The 15,415-nt window shown below is 46.3% G+C and overlaps 1 protein-coding gene across 4 annotated transcripts in view; it reads left to right on the plus strand.

Annotated features, from left to right (window-relative positions):
• ITCH (itchy E3 ubiquitin protein ligase) overlaps nucleotides 1-15,415 on the plus strand; it is a 2,968,415-nt gene that overhangs the window by 166,180 nt on the left and 2,786,820 nt on the right. For all 4 annotated transcript variants that reach the window (XM_069652264.1, XM_069652266.1, XM_069652265.1 and 1 more), the window contains exon 4: nucleotides 3,139-3,263. In XM_069652264.1, the coding sequence (XP_069508365.1) occupies nucleotides 3,139-3,263 (125 nt within the window). The remainder of the gene's footprint in view (nucleotides 1-3,138; nucleotides 3,264-15,415) is intronic.

The following is a 15,415-nucleotide window of genomic DNA, read 5'->3' on the forward strand; positions in this document are numbered from 1 at the left end:
TCTGGTGCCAGAGGCCAGATTGAGAATGAGATCCCTACAATGGGCTCTCAGTACTCAATGGTCTCAATTTTCAGGGAATATCTCAGATCTTTTGCAAGTTCTGGCCAGAGTGGTGCAAGATCTTCTATGGTGGGCTTGCAAGGACAATATCCTCAAAGGGGAATCATTTTGGCAACCATGGCCGGAGATAACCGTATTGACCGACGCCTCACTCACTGACTGGGGAACCCACACCAATGAACTGACAATCAGCAGTTGTTGGTCTCCATCGGAGTCTAAACTAAACATCAACCTTTTGGAGCTGAGGTCAATTAGACTAGCGCTGAAGGCCTTTCTGCCCTCTGTACGGGGAAAGAATGTCCTGATAATGACAGACAACACATGTACTACCTCAACAATAGAGGAGGCGTAGGATCACTACCACTGTGCAGAGAGGCAATGCAGCTCTGGTTCTGGGCAATACAAAAAGAAATCTGTCAGCAGTTCACCTAGCCATAAAGCAGAATACATCGGCGGATGCTCTGAGCAGGCAGAGCACAGTCTCCCACAAGTGGGAACTAGCTCAGGAAGTCCTTCAAGAGATCTTCACCCTTTGGGGAACCCCTCAAGTGGATCTGTTCGCGACCAGTGTCAACCGGAAGTGCGATCAGTACTGCTCAAGGGAATTACCCCCAAAAGGAGCTCTAGGAGACTCGTTTGTGGTGGACTGGGAATTTCCACTTCTGTGCACGTTTTCCCCAATCCCTGTGATTCCTCAGGTAATCAGGTGGTTGAGAAAGTTCAGGAAAACAATGATCCTAATTGCCCTGGATTGGGCCAGGAGAACGTGGTACCCGGACCTTCTGGACATGTCCATCTGCCATCCAATACGTCTTCCACAGAGTGAGCATCTCCTCTCGCAAAAGGAAGGTTGGGCTCTCCATCTTCACACATGGTTTCTGAGAGGTTGGGACCTAATGGAGATTTTGCTTTCAGCCAGAAGGCCAGCAACAAAATGTTTGTACCAGTGTCATTGGAACAAGTTCAGTAACTGGTGCAGGGATAAGAATGTGGATCCATTCTTATGTAATACTCCTAGAGTACTTTCTTTCCTTTTACACTTGGCCAATTTGGTTTGGGGCTCCAAGTTGGTACAATAAAAGGATACTTGGCAGCACTATGTATTTTTAAGCACTCCTCAGAAGAAGTGTCTTACTTCAAAATGCCCTTGATTATTCAGTTCCTGAAAGGGCTCACAAATGTGTACCCTCCAACCCCTTTTCAGGTGCCCATCTGGGATTTAAATTTAGTTTTAAAATTTCTCACATGTTTTCCATTTGAGCCCTTACATTCTTGCCCGTTAAGGCTCCTTACTCTAAAAACAATACTTCTAGTCGCAATTACATCAGCCCGCAGGGTGAGTGAGTTGCAGGCGCTCTCTTGTAAGCCTCCTCACACCATTTTCATAAGGACATAGTTACTCTTGGAGTCAAACCCTCTTTTTTGCCAAAAATAGTCTGACTTTCACATGTCACAAAAAATCACTTTTTTAAATTATTTGTTTTACTTTTATCCTCCTCCTCATGCAAGTAAGGAGGAAGATGGGTTACACAGATTAAACCCTAAACGGGCTCTCAGTATCTATATCTCGAGATTGGCTAAATTTCAGCAATGTGATGAACTTTTTGTCGGATATACTGGACACAAATTGGGTCTTGCAGTAACCAAACAAATACTGTACAGATGGATAATTTTGGCAATCCCTGAATGCTATAGGTTGGCTGGAAAAGATCCTCCAGATGGGCTGAGGGCTCATTCAACCAGGGGCATGGCAACTTCAACGGCTCTTTAGAGGGGTGTCTCGATGCAAGACATTTGTGCAGCGGCCACCAGGTTCTCTATGCACACTTTTGGGAAGCATTATTCTCTAGATTTATCATCACAAGGGTGTCCCTTTGTCAAAGCTGTCCTTCATACAGTCCATGATTAATACTTTCTGGTACTCCCTCCTCCAAATTCATACTGCTTTGGGAGCCTATCTAAGAGGAGGAATACATGGGAGGACACAATCCATTTGAAGAACAAGTTACTTCCCAACTGTAACGTTCTTTCGATTGGATGTTCCTCCCACGTATTCCTCATCAAACCTGCCATCCTACACTTCCGTACAGTTTACGTATTTTACACTCTGTTCCTTGAGACCTTACGGTCTAAGGGGTACGCCTTATCAACTCATCAATTGAAAATATATGAAAAAACAGAACTGAAGCCAACGGGCACGGCTGAAGCCCTTTATACTGCGGATGACGTTGATGCTCGACGGCAGCCTCTGAGGGACATCAGCGACTCAACCGCGAGCACTGCGCCCTGTGGTGGAGAAAAACTTTTTCCGAAGCAGCAAAGCTGAAGATACGAATATCTAAGATGAGGAATACGTGGGAGAAACATCCAATCGAAATAAATTTACAGTTAGCAAGTAACTTGTTCTATTTAAACTTGTATTTCCACCTTAGTTAATTTCTTTTGTTCATTTTAACGAGTTAGATTATTATGTTCATGATTATTTCCCACCATCGCCATACATATTTTAATTTGGACTCGCCTACAAGACATTTAATGCATAATGTGTCATATAATTACCACGACCGCTATAATTTATTCATGTAAATTCGATGTAGAGAGCACTGCTACAAGCTCCTTGTTATGCAGTAGTAGCTCCTGCGTCTTGGCTGATGCTGGATACCTAGAAGCTGCTTTTAGCTCCTCATGGAATCTATACATCAATCCCTCATCAAGCATTGTTTTAAACTTTGATAGAATAATCCTGAAGACAAAGGTTGGGTCATTGTACAATGTCGGCGTACTTTTTGTTGTAGTTTGAGATTCTGTGTAAAAAATGTCTTTCAGTATAATAAATAGGAGATATGCAAAGGTAGCGTTTGGCCAAAATTAAGTTTAGCCATAGAACTGCCTAGGATGTATTTTCCCAGTGATTTGTTTAATAACATACTGTTCCAAGTTCTGTATCGACCCCACACCCAGCTTACTCAGAAGGGTCTATTATTGTACAAATAAAGAAAAAAAGAGTTTGAAGGATTTAAGCTCATGCTATGTTTTGTGAGAATCACTTGGTGAATTAACTTTCTGTTCTCCTTTCAGAATTGTATCCCCTTCCAGTAAATTGCTCTTCCGTGTGTGGAGTTATCAGACTTTGAAATCTGACATTTTACTGGGGAGTTCAACCTTAAATATTCATGACACATTAAAGGCAAACAATATGAAATGTGAGTATGAAAATAATTATTTGAGTACTTCTAAACTGAAACCTATGTTTATTACAGATCCGTACAATATATGTCATTGAAAGCAGTAATATATGGTGTGTGCAATACAATCTCAAATATGTCTGTTTTTTATAGGGTGGTCTGTGTATGCCGGCTGTAGGAAGTTTGTTATAGATGTTGTAAGTAGTGTGACGAATTTGGAACTAGCTAGCTGAGCCTGCTATGCTTAACACCCACTAGAGGACAAGGTCACCCACTGGAGGAACTAAACTGTATGCTAAACCTAATAAACCTTTTTTAAATTTCTGATTCGGCTTCAGGCTCTACCTTCCCCAATCCACCTGGAAGACCGCAATGAGTCGAGTAGACCAGCCTCTTGGAAGAGCATCAGATAAGGAACCACATGGAAGAGCTGTGGGGGTAATCCTGCAGAGTTCAGTTGAGTCAGACATCCCGGAGGAGGGAGGACCGACCAGAGAGAACGCTAGGCTTGGCGTCCTGGCCCGTGGCCTACACTGTGGGAGGGAAGATCGGTCGAATATCCGGAAGGGTGCTGCTTGCAAAGGGACGGAGAATGAGGAACCTCGGAGCGCCGACTGAAAAAAGGCAAGTAGAAACCATACTCTCATTCCTGCACGAAGTGAGCGGGAAACTAGCAGCGACCTCCACTAGTGCAGTGACCGGTTGACGAGTCGCATAAGTGGCTCCGCTGCGAGCAGACTCTGCGCCCATCCCAATGTGCACCTCATCAGGAAGAGGTACATGGTGCCTCCTGGGAACCAGGAGGCTGGCGGCCAAGCAAGGAGGGACCACCCGAGAGTGTGGAGAGGACAAAGAAACCCCAGAGCCGGGAGAAGGGAAGAGCCCTCGGCGGGGGAGAGCACAGTGAAGCTTTAAGGTGTGGGAAAGCACAGAGATGCCCCAAGGCAGGGAGAGAGAAGAAAACTGACCCTTGAGTGGGGACGCATTGAGAAACCCCAGAGGGAAGGAAGGGACTGAAACAAGTCCCAGAGTGCTGGAAGAAAGAAGAAAACCCAGAGGAGTTTACTGTGTGTTATTTAACGTAATTTGACAGCAGGGAGCAATTACATTAACATTTTTAACATAGGCCACTCCCGCTGCCACAATTTCGTCATTTGCACTACAGGGTGTACATGTGCAGAGCAAAAGGTGGTGTTCACGTGTGTACGCTGCCTTTTGGCCTGATTTTTATTTATTTATTTATTTTTGCCCTCCAAAGTGCAAAGTGAGTAAACACTGGCTGGCATGCTTGCATACCAGCCAGCATGAAGTTTTAATTGTGGGCGCTGCTTGCCATGCTCTCAATTGATATTAAATGCTGTATGACACGGTCGCATGTCGGTAAGCATTTAATTTGAATTTTAAAGACGGCTTACCATATACGCATGGTAAGCAAGCGGTCTTCGCAATTTAAATTAAACAGTGTCCAACATGCATGTCAGGCAGCATTTAATTTCAATTGTAAAATGACTGCCATGCAAGCTTGTCGGTCTGTGTTTACAAAGGATCTGTATACGGACCGTGTGCTTTTTGCTAGTGCGTAAATCCGGTGGACCTCATAAGCATCTCCAGCATTTGTGCTGCCCTGAAAATGCATGCCGGTCTAAATGCTGGAGCCATTTGTATGGCGGAGATGGAGGGAGGCGGCAGAAACACAAGTTGCATACTGCCCCTCCTCTGCACCAAACATGCTTGAAAATGGAATGTGACCTGTATGAAAGGCCTGCAAGGCTTTGATGCCTTCCATTCACGTTACGGCTCCCATGAACATGAGCCCCAGAATGGGCAAGGAAGAAAGAACCCCAGGGTGAGGAATAAGGAGGAGCAGAGCCGCAGAGTGGAGGAGGAAGAGCATGAAAGACTGATTGAGGAAGCAAGAAAAGAAGATGGACTCCCCTCCCATCCTGAGAGCTTGGAAGGAAGAGAAAGACGTGGCTAGAGCCTGGGACGGTATTTCAGCAATACCTGAACTGTATGAACTGTGATTATAGGCAAGGACATATGGTAACTCATCAAAGGGGTGTGAGGTCAGAAGCCACCAGGCATCCCTTTTACTGGGTAGTTTTTTTGAGTTGGGGAAAAGGACTACTTGGGAAAAGAATTTCCAGACCGAGGGCTGTATTTATGTTTAGACCTCCTGATGTGCACCCATTTTATTGGTTTGATTAGAATAGGGTTTAGAGTCCCTGGTAAAAGTATGCCTCTGTGCCATCTCCCAATTCTGATATAACACAGTGGAGAGAAAACGTTCCTTCTGATTTCATGTAGTCGTTTATAGGAAAGGCTCCTGGTCTCTCTGAGGTCCTCTGTTTCGTGAAGCATCAGTCGCGCTTTTGTGCAGAACCTTGTTTCTGGTTTGCATAGTAGTAATGCTTTTTATGTTAAAACTGACTTGCCAGGAACATACTGGCATTAGCTCTGGTTGGAGGGTTTAAACCACACAAGCATTTGGGGATAGGGATCATGATCTTAAACATGGCCCAGTCTTGGACCAGAAGACATGATCTGATAATACTAACATCTCATCGCCTTACGCCTACCAGCAGTTTACCTTCCTGGTTGTAAACTGCTTGTAATAGCAATCACGAGAAGCTCTGTATTCCAAGTGCTTGAATTGTCCAGCATGCATTTTTAAAAGAGCCTCTACTATTCTTTGCCGTCGGAAAGTATCTAAATATTTGTCAAGTAATTGCAGTTGGCACTACATTATGCTCTTTCATGTGAACTGCCAAGTGAAACGCAAGTCTAGCATTCTTAACTTTTTCCGGGCATTGTGATATGTTAGGTGTTCAGAATAGCAACTGTATTTATAGAAGCGCGTTTATGCTCAAAAGATGTCGGCAGCTACAGGACTGTGTTTGGGCACAGAGTTTTGGGCCTTTGCCAGTGGTTGTTGGGAATATTGAGCTGTTATCGCAGTCGGTGCTGGTTTTCATATACATGTGTTTATCAGTAGACACTTATCCTGCGTAACAGATAGCTGTTGAACAGATAACTTGCAGTGGGGTGCTCGTGACCATAAAAGTATTTATGCATGCATTACCATTTTTATCGACCAAAGGAATGTAAAAGGTTTTGATGGAGAACAAAAAACCAAAGCAATTGATTGCGTTTAGGGCAAAAACCTCCTTGTGCAGCAGTTAAAGTAGTACAGAAAATGGTTAAAGTTGGGAAGCAGCTGAAGATTCTTTCTTTACTTCATTTCATGTGATGATGCATTCAGAGCCTATGAGATTTGAAGCTCTTGTTCCGATAGATGCTCCCCAACCACATTAACATGGAAAGGCCCCCGAGACTCCAGCAGCACTACAAGCGCCTAAGACACCAGAAAAACCACACTTCGGATCCACATTTGGCTCTAGCATTTGCAAAGCCTCAAATACCAGACGCAAAAGATCTCCTAGGGAATACCTCGCACTCAGATGATGCGCCACAGGAACAATAGGATGAGAAAATTCCTTCTGTGCAGGCTTTCCATGAAATGTATAATGGCCGTGATTCGTAGAAGTCCCTCTTTCGGAAAGGCAGACGTCCGAGGCAGGCTTGTTGGCGGTAGCTTTTCCCATTAAAGTGGCAAAGATATCAGGTATGGGTCTGCAAAAAGACATGCAAGCCAACAAGTAGTATTATAATATTATGTTTATTATTGTTATTATTAGGGTATTAATTTAGCACAGACCTGGCTTTGAGAAGTAACGAAGAGCTTTAGAGGTATACAACAATACGAATGCATAACTGAGCACTTTTCAGAGGCAACAGATATACAGCGGTGGGTAGGATACAGTGGGACACAGAGGAGGGGGTACAGCTGTACACTGTGGCAGGGAGGAGAGAGGTGGACAGCGTCTAGCAAGTCTGCTTGCATGGGGGGGGCGATGTGATGGCCTAGGTGTTGAGGAGGAGAGACTCCTTGAAGAGGTGGGCCTTGAGTTATTTTCTGAATTGTAGGAGTGTGGGGTCAAGTCTGATGCTGACGGAGAAGAGGTTCCATAGTCTTGCGGCCTAGGCAGAGACGGCTTGTTTTCTGTTCCTTCCCTATATACAGCAGTGGATTTCAAGTCTGCACGTGTGATGGCTTCTGGTGGTGTGCAGTGCCCCGCAGATGTGGAGTTTCTCCATGAGATAGCTGGGTAACTTTATAGCGACTGCCTTCTAGATAATGCAGCAAGACTTGAAGGTGATTTTGTGCATGCAGTGGGAGCCAGTGAAGGTCGAAGAGGGCCGGGGTGATGTGTTTGTATCTGCGTAGACCCTTGATGAGTCATGCAGCCATGTGTAGAACAGTTCTTAGGGGCACAAGGGAGGACGACGGAAGGCCTTTGAGGAGGGCATTGCCCCCGTCCAGGTGAGATAGGACCAGTGCTTGAACAGTGGATCTTAAGCTGTCCGGAGAGAGTGACGGAGGAAGGAAGGGCTTGACTTTCCTCAGGAGGGAGAGCTAATACCAAGCTGTCTGAGTTCTCTGTCTTGAAGGAGAGGGGTTTCAGTGTGGAACCTAGATGACCAGTGGTGGACGTTCCTCTTACGGTCTAAATCCGCCCTTTCAAGTCAAAGATAGTGCCCTATTGAGGCCTGGATGCAGAGAATTCTACCACTCAAAATGACAGCTAAGAGACACGATTCATGGAGACAGATATTTTTTGTTTCGACTCCACGATTTCCACAACAAATCTGGGTAGACCGCACTCTTATTCACCTGGTGAATGTTTGGGCAGGGATCCTTTTGTTCCCAAAGTTGTGAAGTCGACTCGTATAAAGATGCCTCCTACATTTTCTCTTCCATCTACCATCCCTCCACTTCAGTTTTTGGATCCACAGTTAGCACTTCCTGGCAACCTCTGTCAACAAGGACATGGGCTCATCCTGCTAGTCAACTAGACTGTATTCTCAGTCAGCAGCATAGGAACGTTTTTCTTCCTAGTTTCAATTGTGGATGCATTCTGTTCCTATGAGAACCTTCTTCAAAGGGCTCCAAAATAATGTTTCTCCCTGTCCTGGGCCAACCGGCTTCCTTAGATTCCTTCAGAAACACCTGCGGCAGGAAGGCGCGAATTAGAGGGTGAGGGCCACTGTTTGCCACCTTTTCCACCACTGCCTCATGTGACAAGGCCAGTGTCCTGGCTTTGTCAAGAGGGGATGGGAACCCCTGTCACCTGGGGGCTGGCAGGCCCATCAGGGAGAAATCCAAAGCCAACCATTTTATGTGTATTGCGCCGGTAGCTCTCGAGCTTCGGGGGGCAGAGACAAGAACACGAAAGACAAATAACAAACAAAGTACACGTCGCACAAGACATTAGAGTTGTATATATAGGTGGGCAAGTTGTATTATGTATATTACTTAAAGTAACCATACCCCTGAGAAGGGTGGTGGCCATTTAGAGGGTCCCATTTCCTGTCCCCCTGCATTCCAGCAGTACAAGTTTGCATCTTAAACAAGATGCTCGCCAGTGTGTCTTTTTTTTAAATTTATTTTTTTCTTTCTTAAATGATGTATCAGACCTGGGCAGCAACAAGAACCAGCAAAGGGAGTGTCTTTATGCAGCGCCAATGGCTGTTCACATGCAGAAACAAAAGAGTGAGACCCAGGCAAGTGAGACCCGTCCTCCGGCAGCTCCCACCAACTGCTATATGACACCTGAAGCAGAAAGCAAGTGAGAAGAGAGCAGTGGGGAAAGAAATGCATCTGCCCAGCTTCAAGGCCAACTGCACTACGTTCTGCAGCGAAATCCCTAGATGGGGGCGACTAAGGCCCAGACCACGACAGACTGTTTTTACCTTGGGAGAACCTGGACAGTGCACCCCTAGCACAAACTTGTAAGATATATCCAGGCCACCATCTAGGTTTTGCAGCGGGTCCGCATTGGGAAAAGGGGCATAGGTAGTTGGAGTGTGGCACAGGTAGTAACATCAAATGGACAGAGAAAGAGGGGGAAAAGAGTTGTGGAGTTGTAGGAGGATAGAAGACGGGAAAATAAAACATTTCACAAATCCCACACCCACTTTAGAACACAAACAACTGGATAGAGTATGGACAGTTTTAGGAAGTCCCTGAGGGAGTTTAGATAGAGCAGGCATTCTGCCTTTAGGTCTTCACTTCCGTCCCAAGTATTATCTCAGACAGTAGGAGTTACTAATTAGTATCTACTAACCCTGCACTAAGGGGCCCGAGTTTGGAAGGTGATTAACAAGATGAGAGACTGGCATATGACCCATACAAATCTTGATAGCTGTTGAACCGTCTCAGAGCATTGGAACAAGGAGCCAACGTTCTTCCACATGGCGCTCTGGACTTGGGTGAATCTCACAAATTTAGGAGACGAAAGAGGCCAGGCCCTTGTTGGCTCGAGCTATTCTCAGCCGTGTAACAGGGTTGCTAGCATTTTCAGTGAATCCTATTCAGGGACCCTAAAGATGAACCTGGGGTACTTGCAAGAGTTCTTTGCATTAGAGCATCAGAAATATCTGGCATCCATCTCCATAAAGATGGTTTGGTAGAGATGAAAGTTTGGGCTAAGCCTCACTCAGCCCTTCCAATCAAGAAAAAGATGTATATGAGCTGTTGACAGATGAACTCAAAGTAGGTGTCCCTGTCTTCATGCCCACAGGCATCGTCCACTGTAATAAGTGGCACATATATAAGCCCTTAACTGGATTGGTGACTCTTGTCAAAGAGGATAAAGCGTTGGATAATCTAGGGAAGATCTACCCTAATACAGCTCTTCACACAAGATAGAAATGCATAATGGGGCATTGGCAGTTTCCAATTAAAAGCTCTCAAAAGGTTTTGAGACATTTCTTTCTGCAAACAAGCTATAACAGTGTTGGGCAGGCTTAGCAGATTCTAGGGTTATAGCCCAAGATATGTTTGTGTCGGCTGCTCATCACCTCAGCACTGAGGATCGAGGTATGGCATTGGGAGCAGATACCTGATGGTTGGACGTAACAAAATTCTCCACTTCAAACACCAGTTGTTAACCTTGAGATTGAGCTCGTCTGTGAGTGTTCATTAAAATGATGGCAGGTGTAGCAAAGCATTTTCAACTGCAGTGTCATTGTATATCCCTTCCTGGATGGCTCTTTGTTGAGGGTGGATTCTCCTGACTGACAATTCAACAGCAATATTTCTTATCAGCACACTGGGCAGGGCGAAGTCTACCCCGCCTCACCTGCTAGCTGCAGATTTGCAGAAGTGGGTGGTATGATATGGCATTTATAACGCGCCTATACACAAGTGTTTGAAGGTGCGACGAGGCAACGGAGGGGGGGATCAGAGAGAAGACGGAGACAACGATCTTACTAGGCCAGCTAACATTGAAATCACGCAAGTACAGGGGAAAGGGAAAAAGGCAGGGGGCGGGGGCAGTGCAGTACATGGGATCGACAAAAATAAATAGACTAAATAAAACCAATAAGTAAAAGGTGCGGCCAGCTGGTTGCAAGTGCAAGGGTAAGTGCAGACATCAGGTGTCGAGTGCAGGTAGGGGACTGTAGGGATACAGAAAACAGTCCCCAAGTGCGGGGGTTGCCAGGGAGGCAGTGCAGGTGTACAACTGGAGGGAACTTGGGCCCGCGATCAGAGGGTAGCCAGGTGACCGGTGCAATTTCAGCCAGGAGTTCAGCAGGGGAGAGGAGACGAGAAAGCGGCAGCAAAGAGGAAGGTTTTGAGGTGCTTCCTGAACCGGAGATGGCTCTCCTCAAGTCTCAGGGAGGTTGTTCCATAGGGAGGCCCCAGCCGAAGAAAGATCTACCACCAACTCGTTGCTTGGAGAAGCGACTGACCCCGAGTGAGTTGAGGCGGATAGGGCCGTCGGGTTTCACAGTTCTTCTCAGTGGAGCAGGCTCACAGAATCCTGAGCAGGGCGATACCGGCGGCGCACCCCGTGGTAGTGATGGCAAAGCTGCTAAATTATCGGGATGCGATACTAAAGGCCTTGAGGAGGAAATGTCCAGCGATGGTCGATGGCGCCAGGGTGACAATCTACCCAGACTTCACAAGGGCAGTACAGAAAGCCAGACATTCCTTTGAAGAGGTTAAAAGGAGACTGAAAGAGCCAGAGATTAAATATTCTATGCTTTTTCCGGCCACTCTCTGGGTTTGCCAGACCAGAAGGGGTCTGATTCTTCCAGAGCCAACAGGTGGCCTGGGATTGGGCTGATGTCTAGGGCTTGGGTGGATGAAACAAGTCAAGGGCAGAGGAGCGGAATCGGCAAATAGAATTTTTGGCCTGAGGTGCGTGAAGTTTGGTAACGTACAAAACCTTTCATGCAGATGGGTCCATCATACTGGGACAGCGGGAGGCAAACATGGCATAAGAATGCAAGGGGCCAGCGGGGCCCTGGAGAGACTGAGCGTACACCCCTGAATCACCCACCAAGGGCTGGGATGATCACGGTTTGGTTCATTGTTGGAGGGTGACAGATGCTTCATGTTGTGGGATGGAAGGGGTTCCACTGTTCGGTTCAGGTCGACTATAGTCTATTTGCAGAGCCCCGGGATGGGAAAGGGACAGAGGCGCAGGGATATGTGAACTCAACCCAGGCCCTGAGGATGACCACCTTTTGCTAGAATGGAGGAGGTGGAAAAGAGACGACGCAATTCGCTGAGCTGTATGTCATGGCATGTAAATGGGCTCCTGGATAAGATCAAACTGGGGTTGGTGGCAAAATATCTGGCGCTTAATGAAGCAGACATAGTGCTGCTGCAAGAGACCCACATTATTGGGACTGCCTGTACATTTCTGGGGAGGGCGCTCTCAGGAGTCGGACAACTTGGTAATGCTTTTTCAAGAGTAGTCTTTTTATTAACTCAATGTGTGTGATAAACGCCTCACTATCACTATCCCGAACCTGAAAAGGATTTCCCTGCCTATCAAACCAAGACTAAAGGAAAACAATCTAACAGAGGTAATCTGACCTTCACACTTAAACATACATAGAAATCATAAACGTGCAATATGGCAATTCAAGTTTAAGAGAAATAAGTTACATTCAACATGAACCTGGTAATTTTGTATCTTTGTCCCCTGGGGTAGAATCCCTTTCCCCAGGTTCAAAAGCAGGATTTTCAATCAAGGTTTCCAACAAGAAAAGTTCCTCTTCCTCTATTGCACCAAAAGTGTTTCCCTCTGTACTTGACCAGTTTCCACACAAGGAAAGGAAAAGTCTTGATCTTCAAGTTATTAATCTGCACTTATAAATATACTACTCCCTTTTAGAACATTAACAATTCAACACTTCTTGATTTACAACAATATCTTTTGTCAGGATGGATTTTCCATGAATCAATAAAGTAGTGGCCTTGCCACTGTCTTTCCTTTGCAACTTTTAACCACAATATAGTACTTCAATAACTTCTTCCTGGTCCACTAGCCTGCCAGGACTAGCATTAGTATTCGTATCCTGGTATACTCCCTTGCCAGGGCAAAAACTCCTAATGCACTACAGTACTTTGTGGTTTGGTTTTTTTCACAACTTTTATAAAAGTCTTCAACATTTAAGTTGCACAACTCCTTCTGAAAAGTCACAATATACAATGGTGTTGGTTATCCCATTGATTTGTTTGCCCCAGGCAATTCAGGTTATGCACCTCTCTTCATTGACACTTCTTAATAGAGAGGTTTCTCTCCTTCCACTTTTTATCTTGTACATCCACATCAAACAACTGTTAAGAATATTTCTTTATTACCCTTGCCCGTCTTTGGCATAAGGAAATGCTTTTTGGTGGGTATCGTATCTGGTGCCTCTTCCTCACTTGAGAAAAACGTTACCATTCCATTTCAATAACGTTCTCTGATTATATTGCCAATGCGGGCTATGTTTGCGAAGTATTGCCCGTCTTTAATTTGACAGTCGTTTTTCTTCAATGTTGCCCCCTTGTTACATTGGCCATTCAAGATTTTATCTTGTTGCAATATTATACCCTTTTTGTTCTGACAATGCTTGTAACCTTGCTTTCCTTTGAAGTAAGTATTTCGCCCACAAAGCCTTTTTCATTAGTTCGGCATTTAAAATTGTCATTGGCATTCAGCATTAACTTATGGAGCGTTCCGGAGTTTCCTAACACATGAAAACTCACCGGCTTCTTCACACGCATCGTTGTGAAAAGCTGCCTCTGTGCTTTTCGGGACCTCTAAACTCCTGTCAGCCTCTGCCTTCCCACGGCCTGTGCCGCTTTGGAAAGGAGCCTGCCTTGCTCCTTCTACTTCCCGGTGCTGGGCAGCCACTTCAACCAGGCAAATGAAGTCTCTCTCACAGGACAGTCTTCCAATATACTGCTTCCCACTGCGCGACCTCTGCAGTTGAGTCTCCACTCTGAAGACCCCCCCTCGGGACCGAATTCCGCCTGCACAACAGCAGCAGACCCAGCGTCTTCAGCTTTCTGTCTCTGCAACTGCTGCACACAGCAACCACTGCTACTCTGCCTCCAGATACTTCTCCTGGCCGTCACCTGAGGGGATCTTTAATTCCTAAGCTACGCTCAGGTGTTAGGAAGTCAGTACCACTGGAGGTGTACAGCATGTAGAGAAGGGACCAAGGGGGAATGGTGATTCTCCTATGTGGGTCACAGTGCAGGGAATCTGTATGCATTGTCAGTGTGTATGCACCCCCAACATTTTAGGGGCTACGTTGCAGCTGATGCAAACTCTACTGGCGAAATACAGGGGGACATCATGCTGGGTGGTTAAGGGGGATTTTAATGATGCTGTGGCTGGGGGTAGACAGGTCACCATACCGGGGAGGGGCAGCGCACCCCTAGACCAAACTAGGGAATTGTATTGACACTACAGGACTGAGGGACGTGTGGCGGGAACTGCACCCAGATAAACAGAATGGTACTCCTATTCCAACGTGCACTCTGCTCTCTCAAGGATAGACTACATGTTGGTCCCAAGTATTAAGATTGGCAGGGCGTTGTCGGCTGAATTTCTCCCAAGGGGGATATCTGATCACTCCTCACTGCTAGTCAGTTTACGAGGGGGCAGATGTCTTATGAAGGGAGGCTGGTGACTGAATGCGTTCTATTTAAAGGATGCAAAATAGTGGGAGCACTAAAGGAGGAATTGGTGGCCTACTTCTGGGATAATGTAGTAACGGTGGCTAAGAAATCCACCCTGTGGGAAGCATATAAGGCAGTGTTAAGGGGGAAGGCGATGCAGGTGATTCAGGGCCGTCTTAAGGGGCGTAGGGAGAGAATGGAGCAGCTAGTAAAAGAGGTAGAGGTGACAGAAGCCTTCCATATTAGACAGAACACTGAGGAGAGTAGGTGCTGGCCAGGATCACAGGCTTATATGGCACAGCGGCTCAAGAAGAGGCTAAGATTGCGTATTGGCACAAAAGGGTGAGAGTGTTCCACACCAGGGATAAATGTGGCTGATTGTTAGTTTGCTTGTAGAGGAGGGACGAGGAGATGGTGGGAGAGCGAAGTTAAATGGGCTGGGGGAGGCATGGTGAGTGAAAACGACAAGATGGTGAAGACTTTCACTGAGATTTATCAGGAGCTGTACAGGGACCCGCCTAGCACAGTATGTGGGCAATACCGTACTACCACATCTGAGTTGGAAACAATGGGAGCAATGGGAGGGGCTGGAGCTTGATTCGACCTTGGTGGAAATCCAGCTGGCAACGTCCCAGCTCCAGGCAGGGAAGTGGCCGGGGCCAAACTGGTTCCTGGCAGAATTGTGGATGGTGTCAGGGAAGGGACCGGCAGAAGTAGTAAGGGAAATGTTCTTGGAGGGCTTTGAGCAAGACATATTGCCGGCGGACTTCTGACAAACCACAGTGGTGGTGATTCATAAGAAAGGGGAACCCGCAGACCAGTGTGGAGCATATCGCCATATTTGTCTAATTAGTGGAGAAGCGAAGATCCTAGCGAACTATCCAACAAATTGCTTCCACTGATAGGTAATCTAATTCGCCCAAACCAGTGCAGGTTTGTGCCAGAAAGGGCATCTAGGATGAACATAAGGCGTTTGTGTAACAGGCTGGATGCAGCTCCCTCCCTAAAGGGCCCGCATGCAGTAATGCCAATGGATGCATAGAAAGCCGTCGACTCAGTGGGTTGGGAATACCTGTGGTTGGTGATGGGGAGGTTTGTGCTTGTGCCCCGATTCATCAGATGGGTGAAGCTGCTA

The sequence above is a fragment of the Ambystoma mexicanum genome, chromosome 3p (assembly GCF_040938575.1).
Source record: "Ambystoma mexicanum isolate Mex_15411 chromosome 3p, UKY_AmexF1_1, whole genome shotgun sequence".
Lineage (NCBI taxonomy): Eukaryota > Metazoa > Chordata > Amphibia > Caudata > Ambystomatidae > Ambystoma > Ambystoma mexicanum.